The 27,488-nt window shown below is 33.2% G+C and overlaps 1 protein-coding gene across 3 annotated transcripts in view; it reads right to left on the bottom strand.

The window, feature by feature from the left end:
• Positions 1 to 27,438, bottom strand: part of LOC149076587 (small G protein signaling modulator 1-like) — a 40,147-nt gene extending 12,709 nt beyond the window's left edge. Inside the window, exons 1-17 of one of the 3 annotated variants that reach the window (XM_089244175.1) lie at positions 27,247 to 27,438; positions 27,097 to 27,140; positions 22,136 to 22,211; positions 19,963 to 20,125; positions 19,550 to 19,708; positions 16,554 to 16,621; positions 15,940 to 16,097; positions 15,649 to 15,783; positions 14,575 to 14,723; positions 13,391 to 13,458; positions 11,126 to 11,290; positions 9,899 to 10,030; positions 9,494 to 9,707; positions 7,896 to 7,960; positions 7,356 to 7,570; positions 6,563 to 6,773; positions 289 to 416 (exon numbers count right to left, since the gene is read on the bottom strand). In XM_089244175.1, the coding sequence (XP_089100301.1) occupies positions 289 to 416; positions 6,563 to 6,773; positions 7,356 to 7,570; positions 7,896 to 7,960; positions 9,494 to 9,707; positions 9,899 to 10,030; positions 11,126 to 11,290; positions 13,391 to 13,458; positions 14,575 to 14,723; positions 15,649 to 15,783; positions 15,940 to 16,097; positions 16,554 to 16,621; positions 19,550 to 19,708; positions 19,963 to 20,125; positions 22,136 to 22,211; positions 27,097 to 27,140; positions 27,247 to 27,268 (2,172 nt within the window). In that variant the 5' untranslated portion in view covers positions 27,269 to 27,438. Of the gene's footprint in view, positions 1 to 288; positions 417 to 6,562; positions 6,774 to 7,355; positions 7,571 to 7,895; positions 7,961 to 9,493; positions 9,708 to 9,898; positions 10,031 to 11,125; positions 11,291 to 13,390; positions 13,459 to 14,574; positions 14,724 to 15,648; positions 15,784 to 15,939; positions 16,098 to 16,553; positions 16,622 to 19,549; positions 19,721 to 19,962; positions 20,126 to 22,135; positions 22,212 to 27,096; positions 27,141 to 27,246 lie in introns of all 3 variants that reach the window. The other 2 variants (XM_089244174.1, XM_089244176.1) reach the window with 2 other exon arrangements.
• Positions 27,439 to 27,488: the final 50 nt, after the last annotated feature.

Genomic DNA, 27,488 nt, shown 5'->3' with positions numbered 1-27,488 from the left:
AAAAATAACAAATATGTAAGTGATCTTGTGACATTATTAATGATATGCTAAATGATACTGTATAAAATTTCATTAAAATAACTCTTGAGGACATGGAAGAATTAATGGAATAAAATAAACTGTAGAAGAGTTGATCCACTTTGCCCAAGAATATTTAGAAGACACCAACGAATAAGGCAAATACACAAATGTGTATTTGCCTTATTTGTTGGTGTCTTCTAAATAAAATAAACTGATAAGCTACAAACTGAAAAAAAAAATGTTTTTTTTATAAAATTATCAACAAACTTTGTCTATTTCTTTCTTTCTCTTTCTTGGTTTTTCTGCATGATCATCTACAGAATCATCATGATCAAGGGATTCACCACTACTTTGTTCTTCAAATACATCATTACTCAAGCTACCATCTTTGGGACCTTAGTAAATAAAAAAAGACAAAATAACATATATGTCATTTTTTAATTAATTATTTCTTCAAATAACTTACGATATGAAGTATTAGAACATTTAAAAAAAATTCAAGAGTTCATAAAGCAGTAGCGAAATGATGATATTTTTCAATGATATTTGAAAAATACAAACATGAAATTCACACTCATTAAACATTGTTCCTATAACTGAAATTTTGGAACAATCTACATCTGGTTTAATCTAAGCAGGATTGGTAAAAAAAACAGTTTTTTTAAAAAAAAACCCAAAAACCCATTTTTTTGGTTTAAACCAGGTTTTTCTGGTTTAAATTGCATTAACATTAAAAACAATAACATTTCCGAAAAATCATTCAAACTTCTAATAATTAATTAAAATAAAATGTTTATCAATGTAATTAATACAATTCCCATATTAATTAATCTATAAATATTTATTACATTTCAACAAAAACCAACTTTTGCAATTTAATTATTTTTTTGCCTAATGAATTACTTTGTGTTTAAGAATTTTCAATGTTATTATTAACCACATAATTTAAAAGTGTTTTCTCCAATTACTTCCTGTATTCTTAATTAGGAAGCTATTTTACAAAAACTGATAAAAATTAGGTGAATATAATGTATTTAATGAAGCATAAATAATGCAGATTAACTAGCAATGATTTGCGATATACAGGGTGATTATAACTAAAGTTCTGATTTAAAACACTGTAGAAGAAGAGCCATTGCCAGAATGATTTGAAAATTTACATGAATATTCCTGAAGCAATGGAATTTTATATGGCAAAGAGGAAAAAAATACTTAAAAATGGAAAATTAACGACACTTTACTTATCCAACTCGAATTTGCTTGCAGAATGGGAACAATGGCCATTCAGGGCAAAATGATAACTTAATTAGTATTGCATAATTTCATAATTCATGGAAACATCACAAAAATGAAGTAATTAAACAAATAACTACAACTTACTCAAAAAATTTTAAATATATTGTCCACCGTAAAATGGCAATGAGAGGTGAAAGCAAAAAAATGCTTGTTCAACAACAGATCAGACTATGTCATGGTCATGATGTGGATATGCTTACAATTCACCAAAGTTTGCAATCCGACCTCTGTTAATAACATTTTGAGGTACTTTCCCCCACCCCCCACAGCTAGAAGTTGCAAGGGTTAAGGTCAGGTGAACTGACGGCCGGCCAGGTGTCGTACTGTCATGTTATTGTCAAAATGGTTCTTCAGCAACGGCTTTGCTGGTATTGCGATGTGCATCTTGATAAAAGTTGTGCTATCCACACACTGATGCTGTTGAACTGTTGAAAGATGTGGTTGTACAAAATAGATTACACTGCTGGCCAAATACAGCATCATCTACTTACACATTTTGCACTACTTGTACTTTTTCTTTTCTCTTGCCAAAGAAATTTCCATTGTTTCAGGAGCACCCATGAAAATTTTCGTCATTCTGACCAGTAGCTCTTACTGTACAGTTTTGGAATAAAAACTCTAATTACAAAATCTCCCTCTGCATATAGCTGATTATTTTTCATAAAGCTGTTACTACTATACAGTAGAACCTGGATTAACTGGACTTGATGGTGAAAGTAAAAAAACACTATTGAATCTTAAGATTGGGTGATACACAGTATGAGATGTGCTACTTCTTATGGGAAAGAAAATGAAAATGTCTGTGAGGTAATGTAACTACTAGTACACTGGTCTTTGTGTCCCTTAGGGGCAGCTGGTGTCTTCATTGGATTATAAAACCACTTGTCCCTAGCATGATGGTGTCACTACTGCTGCTGCTACTTCTTTGTGAAGGAAAAAAACAAAAACAACCCTGTGAGATAACATACCACTACATCAAGATGTGTAATGCAGTCCTTATTCATGAATTTGCTAAAGATAAAGCATCAGAATGTAGCCAATAGTTAGAAAATCTGGCAAGAATGAGAAGTTTTGGCTTCTATTTATAACTTTAAGCAACCAAGATACTTAACATTAAAAAAAATTATATTCAGGCCACTTTTATGAGATTTTTTTTGAAAAAAAACCCCTTATATCATCTTATACCATTTAAAGATATACCATCAGAATATACCCTAAGAATATAAAATGTGGTAAGAATAAAACATATTGGCTAATAATGAACTAATATGATATTTTTCAAGGGGAAAAATTATATTTCAGTCCCTTTTCTGTGATTTTTCAACAAAAAAAAACCAGACTGGTTTATTTAAAAAAGAACCACTTGGTTAAAACCAATGTGGTTTAAACCAAACAACCCTGAATCGAAATAACTCATAGTAGTAAATATTGATCATGTAGAAATGAGGTTGTGATTTTTAATAAGTTACATTTAATCATTTATATGATAAAAAATACTCTTCATTACATTTAGAAAATTAAAAAGTCACTTTCATTACATTTTGGGTTTTTTTTGGACTTCAACTTTGGCCACATTACGAATTTCAATGAAGTCTGTTCCCCAATACACTATACTAATCATACTTCATGTAGCTCTATTAATTACCATTAAGCTATAATATAACCAACTAATTTTCTTAATGGCTGGAGTGCAACAAGAGATCTCCGCAATCCACAGATAACCCCTGGAGCATTGAAGACCACCAATTCAGACTATTAGGATTAGCACATTGTTTTTATGTTATGTCATCTTCACAAATTATCTTGATGAGTCATAAACTAGCAAATATTAATTTTTGAAATAAATTTATAACAAATAAGTAAAACAAGTAATGAAAATGTGATTATTGAATTTCTTGTGGTTTGAAATCATTATACCAGTCATCCTCTTCTAAAACGCCCCTTACTGAAGAACAAATGGTTGCGACTACTGAACCACACATTCAACTCGTCCACATTCCTCTGCGGAACTTCTAACGACTTGGTACATGTTGGAATATGCATGTACGTGTAGTGTACCTGACATGAATGAAGTTTTGTTTCTGTGTAATGTGTGTGCTAGCTATGTGTATTGTGCTGCCATATGCCATCAATTTTTCTAACTGTGAGTGAAGTGTAATTATTGAATAATTGTACACTAGGAATTGTACACTACATTATTGAATAAATGTACACATTGTAGGCCTGTTGCACTCTGTAGTGAGACTTTTTAACGGGAAGATTGGCTTGCATTTGTACCTCTAAGTTGGTAACCACAGAAAACCAACTTCAGTCGACCACCACTGTGGTGATGATGGAGTTCAAACCCGGGTCAATGTGAGTCCTTCTCTATGACCACTTGACCACCATAATGGCTGAAGCGAACAAATGGCTACAAATTACACTTTCATAAATTCAAAACCAGTATTATTTTGATCACTATGTGATAAAGATTAATACTGTAGTACATTGTACTACTATACATTGTACTACAGTTGTATACAACTATACATTGTACTACAGTTGTATACAACTATACATTGCACTACATATATGAACGACCTAGTGAGTGACCATATGAGTGACCAATTAAGTGACTCTATCAGTGATCAGGTTAGATGGACATTTATCCCCCAACATTTCGCCTGCCTGACTGTATGAGTGAACATATGAATAATGGGCACAAGTGACTAAGTGAGTGAGACTATGAGTGATCAATTGAGCTGGGCATTTACACATGACATTTTGCCTACCCTGACCGTATGGATGATCAAGTGAGTTGGACTTTTACTCTCTGACATTTAACCTGCCCTGCCGTATGAGCTACCGTATGAATGACAGTATGAGTGAACAGTCATGTGAATGATGGTATGAGCGAAAAAGTGAGTGACTGTATGAATGATCAAGTGTTAGATATTTACCTCCCTCACCTGGCATTTCATCATTCCCTGACAACGTATGAGTGATCGTATGAATGACCTCACGAATGAACATATGATTGATGGTAAGAATGACCAAGTACGTGACCATATGAGTGACCAAGTGAGTAATCAAGTGAGTTGGACATATACTTCCTGACATTTCACCTGCCTTGACCATATGAGCGATGGTATGAATGACTGGATAGTGAGCATTTGAATGATGATATGAGTGACCGCATGAATGATCAAGTGAGTTGGACATTTACCCACTGGCATTTCACCAGCCCTGACCGTAGAAATGACCGCAGGAGTAACAAAGCGAGTGATCAAGTAAGTGATCGTATGAATCATCAAGTGAGTGACCATATGAATGATCAAGTGAGTGACTACGTGAGTTGTACAGGATATCTCATATCACACCCGTCATTTCACCCCTAGTGTAAATGTTAGGTGAGTATGCGGCAAAAATTTGTGCAAAGCATATAATGTCTATTGCTGGCACAAATGCATTGGCATACATAAGAAGCATGAAGTGGGGGGGGGGCGGAGAAGGTACCTTGGGGATTTTAATTTTTTCCTTGAGGAGTGCTATACTCCAGCTTATGCTGAAAAATTTTGCAGCAACGTAAATTTGGAAAAAATTATTTTATGCTTCACAGCAAATTCCAAATTCTTAGGGCCCATTAAAGTGCTGCATAACCATACATAAAAACCTATGGGGGGGATGAAGAGAGGGGGGTCAACTTTAAAGACACTCACCAACTAATTTGGTCAATCATTTGGTCACTTATACGGTCATTCACTTGGTCATTATTAATCACCCATATGGTCACTCGCTTGGTCATTATTATGGTCACTCATCAACTTATATGGTTGCTCACACCGTCAGTCACTCATGCATTCAGAGCAGGTGAAATGTCAGGGGCGAAATTTCTGTTGATTAAATGTGACGGAGATGAAATGTTCCTGGGGCGAAATGTCAGAGGGCAAAATTTCTGGATCCCCATTGTACTATGGTTACAGGATTATATGCATATAGATTGCATGTATACATAATACATTATCATCAGAGCAGTTATTTCAACTTTTTCGGGGGGGGGGGGGGGAAAGAACATGTACTCAATGTGTGTATGTATATATATACTGAAGAGCCAAAAAAACTGTTTCACCTGCCTAATATTGTGTAGGGGCCCCGCGAGCCTGCAGAAGTGCCGCAACACGACGTGGCATGGGCTCGACTAATGTCTGAAGTAGTGCTGGAGGTAATTGACACCATGAATCCTGCAGGGCTGTCCATAAATCTGTAGGAGTAAGAGGGGATGGAGATCTCTTCTGAACAGCACGTTGCAAGGCATCCCAGATATGTTCATGTCTGGGGATTTTGGTGGCCAGCGGAAGTGTCTAAAGTCAGAAGAGTGTTCCTGGAGCCACTTTGTAGCAATTCTGGAAGTGTGGGGTGTCGCATTGTCCTGCTGAAATTGTCCAAGTCTGTCCGAATGCACAATGGACATGAATGGGTGCAGGTGATCAGACAGGATGCTTACGTACCTGTCACCTGTCAGAGTCGTATCTAGACGTATCAGGGGTCCCATATCACGCCAACTGCACACGCCCCATACCATCACGGATCAATCAGTTTGCGGAAGGGTTGCACGTCTGTCACGTTTAATGATTCTCGTCGGTCGTCGTTGGTCCCGTTCTTGCATGATCTTTTTCCGGCAGCAGCGATGTCGTAGATTTAATTTTTTACCGGATTCTCGATATTCACGGTACACTCGTGAAATGGTCGTATGTGAAAATCCAAATTTCATCGCTACCTCAGAGATGCTATGTCCCATCTCTCATGCGCCGACTATAACACCACGTTCAAACTCACTTAAATCTCGATAACCTGCCATTGTAGCAGCAGTAACCGATCTAACAACTACGCCAGACACTTGTTGTGTTATATAGGTGTTGCCGACCGCAGCGCCGTACTCTGATTGGTTCCATATCTCTTTATTTGCATACGCATGCCTGTACCAGTTTTTTTGGCTCTTCAGTTTATATACACTATATATACACAAAAAATACACTAGAAATGGTATATACATATACCATTTCTAGTGTATTTTTTTAAGCCGAGGGCACCCCCTTCCCTGACACCCTCCCAAATGACGGGCCTGATTATCATCATTTTTGCATCTTGATGTTTCTTTATTTTCATATTTCCTATAATTAAAATAACTATGATTTTATTTTTTTCTTTGCAGAAAGCTACGTACTACTGGCAGTACTTATATATGGCTTTTTTACAGGCAACTTACCAACCAAAGGAATCTCACTGTTGGTGCTTTCTGACGAAAGTTTAGCCAAGTTTGCAGCCATTATTTCTTTGTCTCTTTGTCTCACTATAGCTTCTATGGCTAACCATTCTGACATTGTAGTCTCATAAGTTTTTTGAATGTCGGTATCGTGAGCCTCTCTCTCTTCTGTTGTGCTTCCAAACTCATAATGTCCCAAAAGATATGGCCAAACCTTTGAAATGAAAGCACATATCAGAGGAAATATTTATTATTTTAAAATTATACACACATTTGACACCTTGAAAGTCAGCTTTAAAAAATGCCAACAATAACTGAGAGAGATTATAAATCATTTTTCCTTAATTTATGAAAAATAAAAAAAGAAAACTAAATACAATGCTCTATGAGAAAAAATATATAATTTAATCTGAATTAATTGTTTTTATTTGGTTTACATAATTTTTCTCTGAGATGACAGAAATTTGAGAACCTTTGAAGAAGAACATGGGAACCATCATGAAACATAGCAAAAATCAAACATTCCAGTTATTGATGTTTCATCAATTTGGTCTTCTCAAATGTTATGGAGTAAATTTCTTTCAGTATAGTTGCAATGTATTTAAATACATCTACTTCAATAGATTTTTTTTCAATGGCTCATGAATCTATTGGTTATCTGGATTGAATTCAAAACAGCTCTTTTATGAGATAAGTATGTTATAAGTAGTTAACAAGAGAAGAGATTGAAGAAAGATTTAAAGTATCAAAAATAACATCTGATATTAATCAAATCTGAGTATTATAAAACACTAACCTGCTTCCTTATTGAATGTTCTATTCCACCAAAATAGGTTAAATGGTACAACTTAGTGAAATCTGTGACCTTTGTGTCATGATGCATTAAACTCCACATCTCCGCTGTTAACTTGACAGAAGTATCAGTGAAAGATTCAGCATTTATTAACGTAGAATTCACCAGTCCGGCAAGGTGAGTTCTAACTGTATGTAGATGACGGCAATGTGCAAGCCCTGAGAAAAAGAAAAATATACGAATTCATCAAAAAAAGACATTTTTGCACTTTTATTTCGTTTATTTTTTTGTTTCACTATTTATGAAATTGCAAAACACCAAGAAAATATATAACCCACAGAAACTTACATAGAACATTATATATATTTTAGTGAAAAAACGGGAAAATTCTTTTGAATTATTAAGATTTTTTCATTTTGACTCCAATATTGCTTATATTTCAAAAAGATATTTTAATATCTATTACATTAAGAGTCATGAATAAGTTTTTTTTAATAATCAAAAATTGATTTCTTGAACTAGATACAATTTTACTGTACTTACAGCCATAGAATGCCCTTGAAATTATTTGTTTCTTCATGGAATAGCACAGTATCTCTATTGATTGCCTGTGAAAAAAAAACAACACTAACTTAACTTACCAAGCTATGTACTTTGACTTAAATTTCTAATGGAAATAAATACTGAATACAAAAGAAAACTGATAAATAATTATATAATATAATAAGCAAAATTTATAAACGTTTAAAAATCAAATATTTCCTAAAATTTTTTATATTTATAGGTGTTAATGAGTCAACTGTAAATGAATGGTTTCAGAAGCTCTTTTAAAAAGAAGAGTAAATTTGAGATAGTCTATGCAGGGTGAATCCGAACTATTCTGCTTAATGAAAGGAGGGAGTGATAGACCAGCCCAAGTAGATTATGAAACAACTTACCAACCCTGTCCTATCTCGAACCATTTTTGAGTAATGGTTGATAATCGATTATGGAAAAAAAAGTGTGATTTTGAAAAAATACAGATTTGTGAAATTTCTACGAGACCTACATGCAAACTAAGCAGATATTTGAAAGCACAGAAAAAATTCTATACATTAGTTCGTCACATTAATTTCATTGAAATATCTGGATTTAATGGTGAGCTACAGGCACTGAAAGATTGGCGAAGTTCAAAATCGTATTGTCGTAAAAATTTTCAATTGCTGATTCCGCAAACACCCTTCTAGTTACAATCGGTCGAATTTGCCAAAACATGTTCATTCCACCAGCTTTTGAAAGAGCCTAGAATAAACCACATTGGTCATCTAGTTAAGGAGAAATTTATTCATTGTTTATTTGCGATACATCACTGAAATCTGTGTTCGTCAAATTAATTTTAGTAAGTTTTGGCGACAATTAAATTTTTTACTTCACCGATCTCTCATCGCTTGTACCTTGCCATTAAATATGGATATCCTATAGATGGAGGTAGTGTCACCTTATAGGATTTTTTGTGCAAAATCAAATTGTCGCCAAAATCTGTTGCCGCCAATTCCGAATTTTTATCAAATATCTACTTCTAAACGCTGATTTCAGTGATGTATTGCAAACAAAAGACTAAATTTCTCCTGAACCAGAAAACCAATATGGTTTATTGTAAACTCTTTTGGCAGCATGGTGGAATGGACAAGTTTTTTGGCAAATTTGACTGGTTGTAGCTAGAAAGGTGTTTGTAGAATCGATGATTAAAAATTTTGGCGACCTTTTCATTTTGAACACTGCCGATCTTTCAGTGCTTATAGCTCGCCATTAAAACCAGATATTTCTATGAAATTGGTGTCTACTCTTATACCATTTTTTCTGCTTTTACCAACCATGTGCTTACTTTGCATATAGGCCTTTCAGAAACAAAAAAAAAATATGTTTTTTTCATCACATTTTTTTTTCATAATCAATTATCCACCATAACTCTAAAATGGTTTGAGATAGGACAGAGTTGGTGAGGTGTTTAATGATCCATTTGGGCTCGTCAACCCCCCCCCCCCACCCCCATCGTTTGGAAGAATAGTTGGGATTCACCCTGTATATGAATACTTTTAGTTTGAGAGATATTTCAAAACACATTTTATATATAATATGTTCTTTTCAATTCACATACTTACTCAGCTTGTGCAGGATCTTTAAGGGCAGCAGAAGATGATAAAGGTGGTATAATTTTGCCATCAATGCTGTTTTCTTCTGTCAGTGACCTGGAACTAGAGGTAGACGTAGTAGATGATGATGAATAATGCTTCAGATGTTTGGGGCTGGACCATGATTCTTTTGGTTGCCATGGAAGACTGCTTCGAGTGATTTTGGGATCCATCATTTCTTGAGCTATGCATTTAATTAAAAGAAAAAACTGAATGTACTATGAACTATGAACAATGAACTATGTATGAGTACACATCTCATTATTATTCACATTTCCTACTATTGCTTTTGAATAAACGAAATTGATAATTAGGTTTGAATAAATAATTTAATTAATGTTTAACAATTAATCAGATATCGTTAACTATTCTCACATATAGAATCTGGCTTTAACGAAGTTATGATCCTAAACACATAATCACATGCTCCTTCTTCTTCCTCCTCCTCTTTAATTTGCTTTTTTGTGAAGCGTTGACCTTTGCGGCGAAGTTTTGGAAATACTTTGCCTGAAAGGTTTACAATAAGTATTCTGTGAAAACAATTTCATCATAAAAAAATTGTGAAAAAATAAATGGTAATAGTCACAAAAAAAACAATTTCATCTGCACAAAAAACTATAAAGAAATTAGTGCAATGAATATATAATTCATGTGAGTTATATATTCATTATGTCATACATATAAATATAAATATATCGTAATAATAAGCATGAATCAATGTTTTTTTTAAAAAAAAAATTCAGCCTATCATCAGCTCAATAAGCCAGATGAAGAAAATAAGAAAAAAATCATTACATATATATAACCCACAGAATTAATTATAAGTATTTTTGCACCAACCGAGTTACATTTAATGAAGGTAACATGTGCCGCTATGGTGGTTGAGTGGTCATAGTGATGAACTGGCATCGCGAGGACACGGGTTCGAACCCCATCGTCACCATAGTGGTGGTCGGTTGAAGTTGATTTTCTGTGGTTCCCAACTTCAAGGTGCGAATGCGAGCCGATCTCCCTTTTAAAAAGTCCCGCCACAGAGAGCAACAGACCTACAAACAGTACAAATTTAATTCAATCATAACACGTCACTCACTTCCCTTCTGAAATATAGATGGCAGTACTAAAAAATCAAACACAACACAACGCTACATATGCACTCAGACTGTTAGGTACACACACAGTTACACTTCCGGCACAACTCACTAGGTAGTAAATTGCCCATAGATGGTGATAGACCTGAGATGTGTTCGGTTTGAAAGAAAGAAGGTAACATACAATATATATATATATATATATATATATAAAAATTGGAAGTGAGATAATCTGCACATGGCAAATTTCCAATTTTTAAACTCAGATAATCTGTGGATTATTGGCAGAAAATTATAGTGTATATTTTTAATTTACAGTTGTGAATCCAATTAGGTGGAAATAATTTTAAAAGACTTCATTTTTAGTGAAGGTAACATGCAACAATGTTTTCCAAAACAAGGATAGGTATAATATCAAGATGAACCGCTAATAATAGTAAAAATAAATTAGATATAAATACTGTAAATAATTTCAAAATTTAAATGATATAATAACAATCAATATACAGCTAACCTCTTCCTCTTTGTGACCACAAAGGAGGATCCATTTGACCAAGCGGAAGAAGACCATTTTCTAAACATGACAAAAATGAAAGAAGATGACCACCTCTTGGGAAATGTATAGGTGGTCGCTGAACACCATCCTGACCCACTAGTACTATTGTACCTCCAGTATCAGCTGGAAAAAATATTTTTAGTATACATAAGAGATTGACATTAAAAAAAATCATGAAAAAGGATGAGTCATATTCTTATTCAAGCATCTTTTGTTTTTTGCTATATGGTAAAAAATTTTCAATGAATAAATGACTTTCCTACCTAAATTTAAAAAAAAGGAATAAACTTTTCAAAGATTTATGGTAAGAGTCTTAGGCCAGCCCAAATGTAAAAAAAAGACATAAGGAACACTAGGAATAAGGACAATAGGAAACATAAGCATATTTATTTGCAGCTTCTAACTGGTTTCAAATTAAAAGTGGGCTAATAGGCTATATCAGATATCTCGAAAGTTTTATGTTTAAATTGATAGAATGAAATTTTCAAAAGTATAAAATGTAGTGCAATCATGATAATAGTAATCAGGAGGAATTATACAGAGATGTTACAATCCACATTTCAAATGACTGCAATTGAAATTTCGAAGCTACATTACTTGATCCAAATAAAAAACTTTAAAAATATCTGCTTTTACATACATATACAAACACCCACACATATTCAAATATAAATATATTTATTTTATAAAACCTGAGTAGGAAATCATCAAGTTATTATTTGGGGGGTAGTAACCCCCATTCCAAGCATAGATAGATATAGGAAAGGACTGAACATAAAATTACAGTAAAACCTCGTTAAGTCGTTACCCTGATAAGTCGTCATTTTTCTTCAGGCCCTTCCAGCTCTCATAGACAACAATGTTATTTAACCCTTGTTTACTCGTCTCTAATTTCGGTTAACTCGTCATCATGAGAAAGTTTGTGAAAGAAGAACAAACTATTTTTATGGCTCCCATTAAAAAAAGAGCTAACAACAACATGGCAGGCTTGTTTTTTATACTCATTGAGAGATTGGTGTGCTAACCTCTCGATGAGGGACTCCCTCCTGTAGCAATTTTTTGCTGCTGTGAAGTCACAGTTTTTTGTTGTACCCCTGTGTCAGGAAAGTTTTCTGAAAAAGACGAACCGGGTATCGGCCTCGCGACATCTCTAAACATTCTTTGGTACTTTAGGCGAGTATCTTATCGACCACGCTACCGCGCAAACTGCAAGACACCCAGGCTGCAAGGAAATCAAAAATTATGTAAATCGAAGAATCAAATTAATCAAGTTAAAGTCAAAGTGCAACGGTCACGGATAGTAAATAATCATAGAATGCATGGACTTTACTAATTTAGGGCTTGAAATTTAAACAAAATATCTTTGTTGAAAAAAATCAGTCATTCTTTCTCAAGTTGAGGTCTTCTGTTTACTTTTCCCTGCCCAGAGCCCCTCCACAAAGTCAAAAGTGTTCGAGATTACTTTGTAGTTGTATCATGAACTACTGGTGAAGAATTAAAACACTAAAATTAAATTTGATGTATATGTAAAATTGATGTGCAATAGAGAGTTTCTATTATGAATAAAAGCTACCTATTCTAACAGTTGCTTTGTTAGTCTAAATTAAAAATTGCTAGTATAAATCAAAGTGTACAGTACATTTTATCACAATAATTTAAGCAATAAGAGATAAAAAAGATAAAAAAATTGCTATTATTTTTTCTTTTGCAATCTGTAAATTTCATTAATATTGTTATTTTGATTCATACTTTAATAAATGTCATATTACTTTAAATTTATACGATTTTCATAACATTGCACATTAAAACTGACGAAACTCCACTTAAGTCATCACTCCGCTTAAGCCGTCATAATTTTTCGATAACTGGAGGTGACGACTTATCGAAGTTTTACTGTATATGAAATTTTAAAAAAATTAGTAAAAATATTTGTTATACAGTCATAAGTTACTGGAAATCGCAAAACATGAGAAATATATGTAGCAAAACAAAAATGTCTATTACTATAACTACACATGCCCCCCCTCATAAACATTCCTTCACAACTTACTCAGCAGAGAGATTCCAACAAAAATATTTATGATTGAAAAGAACATGGAATGAGGCAATAGACAAAAACTTGGCATTGTCCTGTCAGGTCATTCTATTTTTGTTTTTGCAAATCACAATATTTGTTTCTTTAGAAATAAAAATATTCATTATTTTCTGTATAAGAAAAATTACCATTCTGATGGCAATGAAGATAAACTACATCATCCACATTCACACTCATCGCATATTCCCAGTAAAGGCTGCAATAATAAATTAATAAATTTAAAATCATATATTACTTACAAAAAATTTTCAACAAAATTTCTTATGAATATTTTTTTTTTTGCAGAGTATAAATACCCAGTTATATTTTGATCAATTTTGAAATAGTTGAGGAATGAAATTGATATATTATACATCCATATGTATACACAATGCTCATACAGATTTCAGCATGCATGAAAATAATCGATGACAAGCATAATAATATATTCATTTTTGTCTTGTGTCTTGTCAGTTCTTATCAAGCATAGGCAGCCTTTTTATGAAGGGAATATTTAAATAATAAAAAATCTTCTTTATTTCCCAACAGCCTCAAGCTTTCAAGGACACAGCATTATCAGCAGGTATTTTTTTTCCTCAGTCATAAATCTCTTTGGGTCCTCAAATCTTCCTCCCTACTGATCTCATGGGATCTATGAACTTTGGGTGTAAGCATTGTTTCTGAGCCATATTACTTTATATCGAAGAAACTTTAAATCAATAGCATGACTTTGAATTTCCCATACACATGTTCATTACTCACTAGTCAATATTCATAGTCATGTAAGACCAGAATACAGAGAACTTTGATTAACCCACATACTTTCATAAATTAATTTAAAAAAAAAGTGTTGTAAAACAATGAATATAATGAAATATGATTTGTGTATCAACAAACAGGTTCAATTACAACCACAACATGTGGTGGGAGCATGTTATGTAAAGGTAGAGAGTAGCTCGGAAGACACTCAAAAACTATTTCATACTGCATGCACTTTTGAAGTACATACAGTAATCTTCGAAATGTTGTAAATTACAAAAATGTAGTACTAATTCATTTGATGCATGCATTTACATTGCAGTGTAGATAAATTTTAAATAATTCTTTGTGTAAATGTTGTTTCTACCATTTGATATTTTGATCATTTTACTTAACTTTTAAATATAATAAGGTCCACATTATCTGAGTTTTTGATTATCCAGTAATGTAAATATGTCCGATCCAAATCAGCTCAGATAATCGGGTCCTCACTGTAACTAATAATTATGAATAATAAAATGGCTCATATCATGATAACAAACTTTAACACAACATATTTTCATAGTTTTAAGACCTTTTGTCTTGACTTGTACTGGAATCTGAGGAACCATCACTAGCACTGTAGCATCCATTCATAAGTTGATTTGGTGTCCACTTGATGATCAAACTGTCTGGAGTCTGATGAAGAGAAAGATATCCAGGCATAGCTTCCAGGTGCTCCTTCTGAAACACCATAAGAGCACATAAATCTTGGAAGTCTTACTCATATATTACAGACACACTTGACTTTGAATATAAGTTAAGAACCTAATCCCTTGATCATACTACTTGCTATTACCATCAAACTCTATGGTGCTTGTTCAAGTTCACCTGACAAGCACCATAGAGTTTGATGGTTTTCTTTTTTATTTACTATACATAAATATATATATATAGAATATGCTGTAATTTTTTTAAATATTTTGAAATTTTTTAATTATGTCTCATAAAATGGTAAAACTGGTATGCATTAAAAATTTACTAAAGTTAAAACATTAAACTTGTTCTCTTTCATTTCAAACATTTAAATGAATTGAGCATGTTGAATGTTTTTGTTAGTTGCTTAATTTTAATGGGTGGAAAAGATCATGAAAGTGGATAATGATGTGATTATTTTTGATTATTAAGACAAACATAAAATAGTAAATATATAATACAGTATAAATAAATATTTTTGATTTGAAGTTGAATTTCTGATTACATGCTCCAGAATATTCCTGAATTTCATGATTAAAAAATGATATGGTTGGATGTGGTTCATATTGTTCAAACATTATTTGTTATGATTATATTAAGGTCATAATTACAGCATTTTTCTAGTCACACAGTTCAATAAATATGGGTACTGGTGCATTTGATGATGATTCATTCAAATCAAAGCATTTAGTAACAAGTAGAATAGACAAAACAAAGTTCTAAATGGATTTATAAATCTCAAAAACTGAAATAATTTTGCTGCCTGGTATAAAAGTGTTGAGGTTCAACACTTTTTTTTTTGTACAGCTTTTTTTTTCAATGCATACATTTCTGTCTGTTCTAGCAATCAGTTTTCTTCAATAATTCACATTCAATTCTTCAATGCTGCAATGGTAATTTTGTAATAACTTACAGGTTGTACAAGAACATTGTTCTTGCCATAAAGAAGTGTGGACTTGGAGTTCTGATGCAAAGATTCAACATAGTCTCTTGGAATCACTCTGCAACCTTCTTCTGTACTTCCAGAAACCCTGGAGTCACGCTTGTACTAAATATAATAATAACATGATTTTAAAAGGACTCTATTATTGACAAGATGAAAATTATTACGTCAAACAATTATTCTGCAAAAAAAAAAAAATAAAAAAAGAACATATAAATTTCAAGGAACCATGATATGGAACATGAACTTATTTGAACTTACATGTAGAGTTGGTCGACGTGCAGAAAGTGGTGTTGGTGGGCTATTCATAGTGACACCACTGGAAAGTTTGTGCCTCTGAACTAGTTCATCAGCCGGAGGATCAGTCCAAAAATGATCTTGTGTTTTCATTTTTGAATAATCCAAAGCACAAGGCCCAACTGAGTTAAAAAATAAATAAAGCTTGATTTATGACACCAAATTAATGATACAAGCAATATTTTGAATGTGTTTCAATATCACAATATTTCTTTATAAAAAAACATTAGGGTATAAAGGAAGAAGTTTTAAACACCACAGCTTTCAGTATTACATTTCAGGAATGTTGTACACAGAATCATGCACATACAAAACATTTTTAAATTATATTTACAAAGCTTCAACAAAAAAATATATAATACAGTATAAATGCATGATGAAGAATTAAAAATTTTGAAGTGTGAAAAATTAAAAAAACTTTAATGTGAGAGAGAAAAATAGCATACTGAAGCAAAACCAATTACTTATTCTTATATCATTTATTCATATCAATACCATCAATTATTCATATAATTTAAACTTTACACAAAAAATAACAAAAAAGCACAGATGTCTACAGTAATTTTCGTAAACAGTACCTAATAACGATGCTAGTATCTGTCCAGCAACAGGATCTGCAACTAATGCTTCTTTCTCGTAGTATTTGCTGTGATACAAAAATGATTATAAACAAGAGCAAAATTATGATGGAAACAAAACAAATAGGTTAATATAAATAAATAATGATTTTAACCCCCAGAATATATGTTTCTTTATTTTCCTTCCTTCTTTCAGTGAAATACATATTTTCCTTCTCTAGCAAATATTCACCAAAAGTGGAAAATTCATGATCATCAAGGAATCAGAGGAAAAAAGATTATTGTAGTTAATTTTTTTTTCCAAATATATTCTTGTTTTCGAAATAGGTTTTCGAGGCGGCTGTTTTGAATACGGACGGGGTGTATATGATTTGATATTTGTCATTATAGTAGGTAGGGATTTTCAGCAGAAGAATGAGCATTTGTTTGTATTTGCTCCTCATTCTAAAACAAACACAGTTTTTTTTTCCTTTTAAAAGAGAGGTTTTGAAAGTAAAATCAAAGATCAGTATGATTAAATACAGTAGAACCTAGATTATCCAAACACATCAGGACCAAAGGGCGTTCGGAAAATCGATTCGAAACAAATTCGATAATGCAAAAGAATAAATAGAAATTCAGCAAACAAATGATACCCCCACTGGCAAAACTATGATAAGAACTGTTTTGTTGTCAAGAAGACACACTCCTACCCTCTCATTAAGTCACACTCATAGAATTAAGATGAATTCATCAAGCAAAAAACAAAGATGGCAGCTAAATCTGCTCCTATTCACGAGTTTGTTTATTTGTCAATAGTTTATAACTATATAAACTGTACCAGGATCTGCCCCTACTTACATGTACAGCTCACAAGTACGGTAGGTACAACTGTTTGGAAGTGGATTTTTGTACAATATAATGAAGCTATGAAGTGGGGAGATAAGAGGATTCAAGTTCCAAAAGAAAAAAAACCAACTGCTGAGCATCATGGACTATAGAAAATGAGTTTTAAAGTTGAAAAGGTGTTTGGTTCACTGAGTTGTTCGGAAAAATGATGTTCGGATAAACAAGGTTCTACTGTAATCATTACGATTCCTAATATGTAATAGGGACTATACATACACCTTTCTAAATGTAACAAGGGCCACAACTGATTAGTAGCAGGTGAATTTGTTTCCCTGGGTGCCAGACCAGAGGGGACGCAAGATTACCTTTTAACCTCTTCCTCAAAATTACAGGGGTGAGCCAAAACGCGTGCTTGCCCCGGCTGACTAAGTAGGTATCTAGTTGCAGCCCTAGGTATAACTGTGGCATCAAAGTCCAGGGTGCTATGAATTTATGAGCAACCAATGTATTTTACAGCACCATGCTGAGCATATCTAGAAGGGATTTATAAATAGAATTTTTGCAACAAATTAAAAGATGAGTACCAACAGTTCTAAGACTGGGATTACTATATAAATTCTTGATAAAAGATCTTTTACAAAACTTGGAAAAAGCAACCAATCAGCTTACTGGTTACATTTGCTCAAATGTAGTGTGGCGCAGCTCTTAGGAGCGTCACCAGCATTTGATATGTATCAAATAAAAAATTAGGAATTAATCCTCAAGCGTAATATATTATCAAAAAAGAGCTATTGGGTATCATAATGGACAAATAATATACAATGCCAAATAAACTGCTAGCGTGAACTATATGGTGTCAGATTATTGTAGGCGTATACTTGTATCCAATGTATGAGCAAGAGCCCACTCAATATTTTTGCTACCATCTCAACATCTATAAAAGTATTGGGATCATCATCTTTGCCCCATAATATTTTTGAGCCCTTCCAATATTTCCAATAACTTTATGCCTTTGCATATTGTACTTAATATCATTTCTAATTTCATAATACACCAGTCAGTTTTAAATCCTCTCTCTATGAAATTATTCTAATGTATGACCCCTCAAGCAAAGGCAAGCATAGAATAAAAGAGACAAGAAGATTTCGAGTGAAAAAATGTGTTTTTATCTACTCACACAAAAAATTCTTAAGGTTACCTCCTTATCTCAAATTGATGCATACCTTGGCAAGCAAAAGAATGATGTTTGTATTTTTTCAATGTAAATTCTTTCATAATATTATGTCAGAAACATTGAACAAGTTAAAAAAGTTTATTTGTTTAAAGTTATTTTTAATTCCAATATAAATATTTGGATTATTCTACCTTTCATTAGAAGATATGTTACATTGCCACAATAAATAAAATGGAATGACACCTCAAAGTTTTTTTTAAATTTTGGTGTTTCTTTTGTTATTTTCATCTACAGAGAGTACAACCCTTCTTAATGGTCACTCTTCAGATACAGTGATTCTTCTTTTATGGCCAAATTATAATGTCCCTTGTATAATAGAAGTATGCATTTCAAACCCCTGATTGATGGCCACCTTTCTTTTATGGACAAATGCTTTTGTCCCGCCAGTGTCTGCAAAAGAGGAGTTTTACTGTATTAAAGAAAGGATAAAAAAAGGACATGGTAGTTCATTTCAATATACATTTGCACTCAGCACAAAAAGATGTTCAGAGGTTTCACAAGTTCGATATCTGCTTGGCATTTGCCAGAATCTTTGAGGCATAACTTCATTGATGAAAAAAAAAGAGGTGGCACTAAGATGACTATACAGCACATTACTACCTCAGAAAGTCCCAACACTTTATGGTTAGCCCACCAACTTCTTAATGAAAGGCATGAAACAAAAACAGTTTGGAATGGACTATAAACTGTAGGTCCTTGCTTAATTAGTTCTCAAATGTATTGACCATAAACAACAAAAATGTTAAAAATAGTGAAAAGAAAAGTTTACTTGAAAATAATTATTAATATTGTGAGGTTGATCAAAGTTTAAACTTAAGAGTAAAAACTGTAATGCGATAGCAGAACGAATGAAATATACATTAAAAAAGTTTTATCATTTCGATGTTTTGTATTTCAGAAGAATGAACAGTGAGAATTAAATGAACGCAAGTACCTGCTATTCTGAACAAGGTGATCGACTATCTTGGAAAGCTTTTTTTCAAAGAGTGCAAGTCTTATCCACAGGAAGCGAGATATGGTAAGACTTCCTGGACCTGGCGAAGAAGCTTGCCTCTTTTCAGGTTTCAAGCGAATTCTGCTCGAACTATCACTACTGGAAGCAGACCTAACAATTTCATTATTATAAAAAGCAAACACAAAACTGATCTCAAGAACCAAAGTAAATAATGACAAGCCACTCAAATAATCAATTAAGAGTATTTCTACTTTCAATATGGTTTAGGAAAATTATGATGAGCGAGCTCTCACACGCATATTGATATAAATTGTGAAAAATTACATAAACATTTTAAATATTTCTTAATGTGATAAACTAGCTGTAACTAATAATGACATGAAATGATATACCTGTTTGGGTCAAGATTCTCTATTTCTGCTACCATCCTAGCTATTTCAGCAGCTTCATCATAATTTTTGGAAAGTTTCTGAAGCAAGGCAGTAGTAGAATTAGTTTTAAATAACCCAAGTGCACGTCTTTTCAATCCATGAGATAAGCATGCATCCACAGCAGCTGTAAAAAGAAATGTTTCTTGAAATATGATGAAGAAAAGAGTATGTAATATAAGTAATTCATTAGATCAGTAGAGATTAATTTTTCTCTTCGAATGACTCTAATCATTGATAGCCTACTTGGATGTCCATTATTCAATCAAATAAAACATCATTATCTAAAATTATTACAAATGTGAAAAAAAATTAGGTTTGAAGAGAAAAAGAAACACTGACATTGATATGTGAGAATTGTAAGTGGATCATTATTGTCAAGTTTCACTGTATTACTGCTATCTACAGAATGAAAAATATACAAACTGTTTCAAATTGTTTGCACAGCACATATCTCTGCATTCAATGACTTCAGAAACATACTTTCAATTGCAAAAAGTTCTCAAATGACTTGCAGTTACTTAAAATCACAAACTTTTTTGTTGGGACGTATGCATAAAAAATGAAGAAATTAACTTTTTATACAGACCCTGTGTGCTGAAATGTTCATATTTTGAAATGCAGTTCTCACTCTGAAAAGTCATTTTCAAAAAATTTCATATTTTTTATATGCAATGTTCGTCAAGATATTCAACATATAGAATCACTATAGTGATACGTTTTGGCAATTTATCACTGTGTCTGCAAGTTTTCATTAGCTCAAAGGTTAAAATTTTTAGGGACTACACAAATATAATGAATAGCATTTCATTTTTTATTGAAAATAAATTACAATTACAGTCAATCCTGCTTGTAATGGTGTTCAAGAAATCACAATTAAAAAACAATATAAGCAGGAGAACGTTTTAGGCAGAAAGTACTTGCAAGAATTATAAGACAGTTTTTCACCGACCATAGCTTTTTATGTAGTTTTTTTTTAAAATTTATTAACAAACATTACGGTACATGTAGAGATTTAATAGGAAGAAATTATGTGTTTGTTATTCCATTAAATGTTTACGCATATTGTACATGTATTTTGTAAGAAAAAACAAGAAATGTAGTCTTTTGTGACTTGATTTTGTATCAATAGATTCAGAAGTGGATGAAAAAAACCACCATTTTATTCCTTAGTTATAGGTAGAAATCACCTAACACCACTATAAGAAGATTCATATTTTGGAAGAAGTCATTTTTTGCAATCAATCTAGTGCAACAAACTAGAATAAGACCACAAAGGAAAAAAAAAAACCTTCTGAGAACTTTTAAAAACCTATTCAAAGGCATAACTTTGATCACCCTGGTGTATGTGAACAGTGGTAAGGGCAGTTTATGCACACTATTGTTGGACAAAGTGAGAGAACAAGAAAAAAAGTGTTTATTCTTGTGTCTAACCCTTAAAAAACATACTTTTCAATTAATTTTTTATGCAGATAAAATAACTGGCTTCATAAGAGCCATAAAAGAAAAGCCCTACATCTAGTTTTCATATAGTGGTTAACCGCTAGCACACAAATAATCACCATTTACATTTCCTTACCTGTGAAAAAAACAGAAATATAAGCTGATTTCGAGGAAGGAAAAAGCCTGATGTGAATTTTTCGAATGTTGTATAAGCGGGAATAGCAAAGGATTCAAATGTTGTACTTAAGAAAAATTGACATTATTAATATAGGAAAAAAGTTAAATTCACAAAAATTAGTTGTACTAATCAGGAAAACATTTTAAGCAGAATCAACTGTACATTTTTTGACAATTACAAAAATGTTAAGTTTTGAATTTAATTTATGTTTTGCAATTTGTTGCAATTGGCACTATTAATCATTGGCAATAAATGAAGACTTCAAAGTCAAATATTTCCGCTAATATTAAATTTAAAAATATGTTTGCAATTTTTTGTAAATGACTTTTCAGAGCTGCATTTACATTTCCCTAATTGGAAGTTTTAGCATAGAAAATCTATATAAAAGTTAATTTTGAGTTAAATTTTGTTAAAATTTTTTGTGGTCGAAAGTACGTTCCTCAAGTCAACGATGCAGAGAAATCTGCTATACAAACAATTTGGAGCAGTCTGCATAATTGATTTTAAAAATCATACCACATAATGAAGTGATGCTGCTACTTTCTTCATGAACAAATTTTCTGGTAACCGCTTCTTCCATAAGTTGTTTGACCTTAAATTTGGGGAAAAAAAACATAATATTCTAATTTTGAATCATTGAGAAGAATTTTATTAATAGAGTAATAGTTTATAAAACTAGTACCACCCGACAGTGGAGTAGTTAGGGAGCTAGCCTCTCACTGTGCAGGTCTGGATTCGAATCCTGGTTCAGTTCAGGCATGGATTCAACACTCACAAATTCCCTGGAGAGATCATACACACCTCTTGGAAATATGTGAGGATCACATCATTTAAAAAAAAGTAATAATAAAAAGAAAACAAGAAAATCCTGTCAAAGGTGGAAAAGTCCCAAATATCCAACTATCACAATCTTACATTTTTGATTGATTTGATTACTGCCTCTGATGCTGACTGAGCCTTTTGTTTTTTGAAATGTTCATCTCTTTAAACATGGCATCTCATTTAGAAATGATGGTGCTGGGAGGCAAATTTAATTTTTTTGCTGTTGTAACTATCGAAAGCAAAAGGATTATCAGATACAAATTTAACAATTTTTATTTTTTCCTCTAAACTTAGAGCTTTTCTTTTTAACTTTGTCTTCTTTGAAAAGCCGCTTTCAAATGCTACTTGATGGTGGCATCTGAAAATCTGTCAAGCTGTTCACGTTTTGTGTAGGAAAATACAATATATTTTACTGTATATTTTTCAGCCTTCAACAGATGGCAGCACCAGTATGACATGAAACAAGTGTAACTGACAACATAAATATGTTAGGACATGCACACACAAATACAAAACATACTCTCGCATGCATCAATACATAAGAAATTCTGCAAAGGAATATGTACAGGGTGCATGTACAGTTAAGTAGAATTCAATAGAATCACACCATGTAGGCCTATGCAATTTGCTGGTCACTTCACACGACGTGAAGATTACATTTACCATATTTTAGTGACATCTGAAGTGTGAGTGATGCACATAATTCCCTGAATAAGTGAGTGTGACCTTGGGTTTCTTTGCAAAAATTATTTGTCTTAACATGTACTACTACTACTACTAAACTATACATGCACCTCGTCCATATTCCTCTGCAAAGTTTCTAATGAATTGGTTGGAATGTGCGTGCATGTGTTGTGAACCTAACATTGAAGTTTGTTACTGTGCAATGGTTGTTATATCTAGTGCTGCCATCTGCCACAAATTTTTCTAACCATGAGTGAAGTGCAATGATTGAATAATTATACTGTTATATGCCAGCTGCTCTCTGTGGTGAGTCTTTTTAAAAGGGAGATTGGCTCACATTTCTGCCTCCAAGTTGGAAACCACAGAAGAAAGCCAACTTCAGCCGTCCACCGCTGTAGGGATGGTGGGAGCTGGACATGTAACTATCAGCTCTCCAATTTTAGTCAATTTCTGTTAATTTCAGAGTTTGTAAAAAAGTTTTTTTTTTTTAAAACCGAAAAACCAAGTTGTTTTTTTTTTGGTTTAAACTGGTTTTTATAGCACTTACATTAAAAATAATGAAATTTGTGAATAATCATTCAAACTTCTAATAATTAAGTAAAATAAAATTATTATTAATGTAACATTAATTAATTAATCTATAAATATTTTTTACATTTTAACAAAAACTAACTTTTGCAATTTAATTACTTTATAGCTGAACTCGGAGAATGAAAATTCTTAATATATATTATTATAAAACCATATAATAAGTTAGAGATGTTTTCCCCAGTTACTTTCAATATGCTTAATTCGGAAGCTATTTTGTAAAACCTGTGATAAAATTTTCTTTGGCTAAGGGGAAGAAAGTACTAAAAAATGTAAAATAGATGAAGCTGTACTCTTCCAACTCGTGAGAAATTTACTAGCAGGAAATGGAAATGACAGCCAGTCAAGGCAAAACAATAATTTAATTACAATCCCACGATTTCATAATTCATGGAAACATAAAAATGAAGTCATTTAATAAACAACTATAAATGTTAAATGTATTGTCCACCATGTTCTGAATATGAGGTGGAAGCGCAAAAATGCTTGTTTAACAACAGATCAGAGTATGTCATCGTGATGATGTGGATGCAGATATGGATGTGCTATCAATTCACAGAAATTTGCAATCCCACCACTGTACATAACATTTTGATGTACCCCCCCCCCCCACAAAGTCAAAAGTTACAAGGGTTAAGGGGTCAGGCAGGGCCGTCTTAAGAGCATCATGGGCCCCCGGGCCGAGTGGTTTTTCTGAGGCCCTATCTGGTAGATTCTAGAAAATTTTTATCAGATCTAATTTTTGTGAGGCCCCTTTTCTTTGAGGCCCCCGGGCCGTGCCCGGGTGGGCCCATGCGTTAAGACGGCACTGGGGTCAGGTGAACATGGTGCCAGATGTTGTGTCATCTTGTTATTGTCAAAATGGCTCTTCAGCAGCTGTTTTGCTGGTGTTGCAACGTGCACTTCGATAAAAGTTGTGCTACCTACACACACTGATGTAGTTGAAGTGCGGATATGATATGTTCAAAAATAAATTATACAGCTGGCCAAGTACAGCATCATCTACTCGTATATTTAGTTAACGTTTTTTTTCTCTCCCCCCCCCCCCACAAAAGTAAATTCCATTACTTTAGGAGCATCCATGTAAATTTTCAAGTCATTTTGACCAGTAGTTCTTATCACTCTGGTGTACATTTTAACCTCCCTTATAGAAATTTTCAATTAGTGAAGTTGGGTTGGAAATGTAGGTGCCTCATCTATAGGTGGTCACCCCAGGCTTGGTAGGTAAAGAACTTGTTTCTGACGTTTTTGCCTGGACTCAAACCCATTGACCTTGACAGTAGCTTTCATAGTGGAAAACCAGCATCTTACCACTGCGTATATTATTTGTCCTTCAGAGGCAACTAGTGTCTTTATTGGATTACTTATAATAACACCACCTGCCCCTAGCATGATGGTGAAGTCACTATTGTTTCTGCTTGTTTGCGAAGGCAAATAAAAAACATAAGCCTGTGAGAAAATACACCACCAACATATTTAGATGCATGATGCAATCCTCATTCGTGAATTTGCTAAAGATAGAGCATCAGAATATACATATGTAGCTCAAGATTAGAAAATGTAATAAGAATGAGAAATTTTGGTACAGTATATAACTTTAAGTATAACTAAGATACTTCACATGAAAAAATATATATATTCAGGATATTTTTATGAAATTTTTCAAGAAAAACCCACTTATACCATCTTATACTATTTAAAGATGTACCATCAGAATGTACCCCAAGACAATGTACCCAAGAAGAATGAAAAAGTTTGGCTAATAATGAATCAATATGATATTTTTCAAGGGAAAAAATTATATTTATGCCATTTTTATATGATTTTTTGAAGAAAAATAACTGGACTGGTTTTTTAAAAAACCATTTGGTTAAAACCAACGTTGCTTTAAACCAACATTGGATTAAACCAAACAACCCTGTTTAATTTTAATACTTTTTGGAGGTTGGTAACTCCAAATTTTCCAGAAATAGATTTCCTGTGGTCCTCCGCCTCCCCCTTCCTCATGGTCCCCAAGGATACGGCTGACAGGGCTCTAGTTGGGAGGCAATTTTTTTTCACAAAAACTTCCACTATGGAGGGGCTCAAGAAATGTTGTTTCAGGAAGCCCATCAATGATCGGAGTCTTGGGCTCTGTTGCCAAATGTGGGAGCCCCCCCCCCCCAAAAAAAAGGTTGATCCTGCGTACATCCCTGTTAGATGGTAGAGTTCATCCACAGCATCCTGGATAACTTAATAAACAATGTAATATAAGAAAAGTTATAATATTTCTCATACATAATATAACAAAAGTTAGTGGATATTTTTTAATGAATAAAAACCAAAAATTTAATGTTTATCTTCAGTCTGAAATTTTCAGTCAAAATTTCTGTAGTGCATAAGCAGATATAGACACTCGAATGAGGAAGAGAGGTGTGTAGTGAAGGGGGATGAATGCCCACCTTTGCACCTCCGCCTATGCCAATTATAAATAATCGTGTACTGAAGGAGGGCAATCACCCATCTGCCCCCCTCCCCTGTGCCTATGCTGTAATGTATATTGAATTTCTTCTCTACCACACAGTTTCTTGCACAATGGTGACAAATAACTAGCTATAGCAGAGACATTGACTCATTGACTTGTAAAAAAGCGGAATGAAACCCAATTTTGTAATATAGTGAAGCATAAGCGTACACAGGGGGTTCAGATTTTTTCCCTACTGGGGGATTTGCGTTTTTTCCTGCAAAATAACACTATAGTCTTGGCTCAAGGGAGGGTGGGGACCTCCCCCCCCCCCTTGTGTAGTGAAGACAGGGGTGCAACTAGATGCCTGGTCAGTCAGGGTAAGCAGGTATTTTGACGCACCTATCTTGTAATGTTGAAGGGTGAACTTGGCAATCCCTCTCTAGTACAGTGCCTGTAGCCACTGACCTGCATGCCCCCCCCACCCCCAGCTGCGGCCCTGAGTGCAGGAATTAAATTCACAAAGCTCGTGACTGAATAAGTAATTCGCCACTCAAGAGGATATTTTGCTTTCAGTCCCCCAATGGGTAACTACTTATAGAGGTTAGACTTCAAATGAATTTTCTATTAATAATAGTATTTTGTACATTTTTTTCCACTTCGTGAAAACCTGAGTTCACCTCATGTTAAAATTTTAGAAATTAGTGTTTTACATAAAACACGCAAAATATTGATTGGGAATTTAATATTGGCCAAAAAAATAATTTATAGGGAAAAAATCCAACCCATTAAATATTCTTAAATCATTCATTTTACATCTCATATAAAGATATCTATAGCATATCTATGCCTCATATGAAAACAAATTTATGACTATAAGAAAATGAAAAGAACAATTTGTATTAGTATGTGATAGAAAATGGATAAATGTCATTTTTACCTCTTTTTTCACCATCTTCAACAACTTCTCCCTATACTCTTTCTCTGTGAAAAAACAAAACATATTGACAATCATGAACCATAACAAAGATAAAGGAAAATAATTCACGATAGTTTTTCATTTCTATATAAATTACATTCCATGTCTCACCTGAGGAGTATTGATCACTCATATTCGTAGCAACATACGTTGTTTCTGAGGTCAAAATGTACCGTAACCTACCGGCATTTAATCTTTTTAAAACTCCATATTAAATAAACACTTCCTCATAACGGTAATTCGGGATGCGGGAAAAGAGGTTGGTGGACTCTTCTTTTCCCCTCACACTTATAATCGATATACGCTGTCACCATCCGGGTTTGTTTTTTTTGAAGAAACCGAAACCTTTTTGT

The sequence above is a fragment of the Pholcus phalangioides genome, unplaced genomic scaffold, assembly GCF_987345545.1.
Source record: "Pholcus phalangioides strain wild (caught in Gottingen) unplaced genomic scaffold, Ppha-v1.0 ptg000015l_1, whole genome shotgun sequence".
In the NCBI taxonomy this organism is placed as follows: domain Eukaryota; kingdom Metazoa; phylum Arthropoda; class Arachnida; order Araneae; family Pholcidae; genus Pholcus; species Pholcus phalangioides.
Note: the sequence above shows the minus strand (reverse complement) of the source record. Positions and strands in the feature narration are given on the sequence as shown.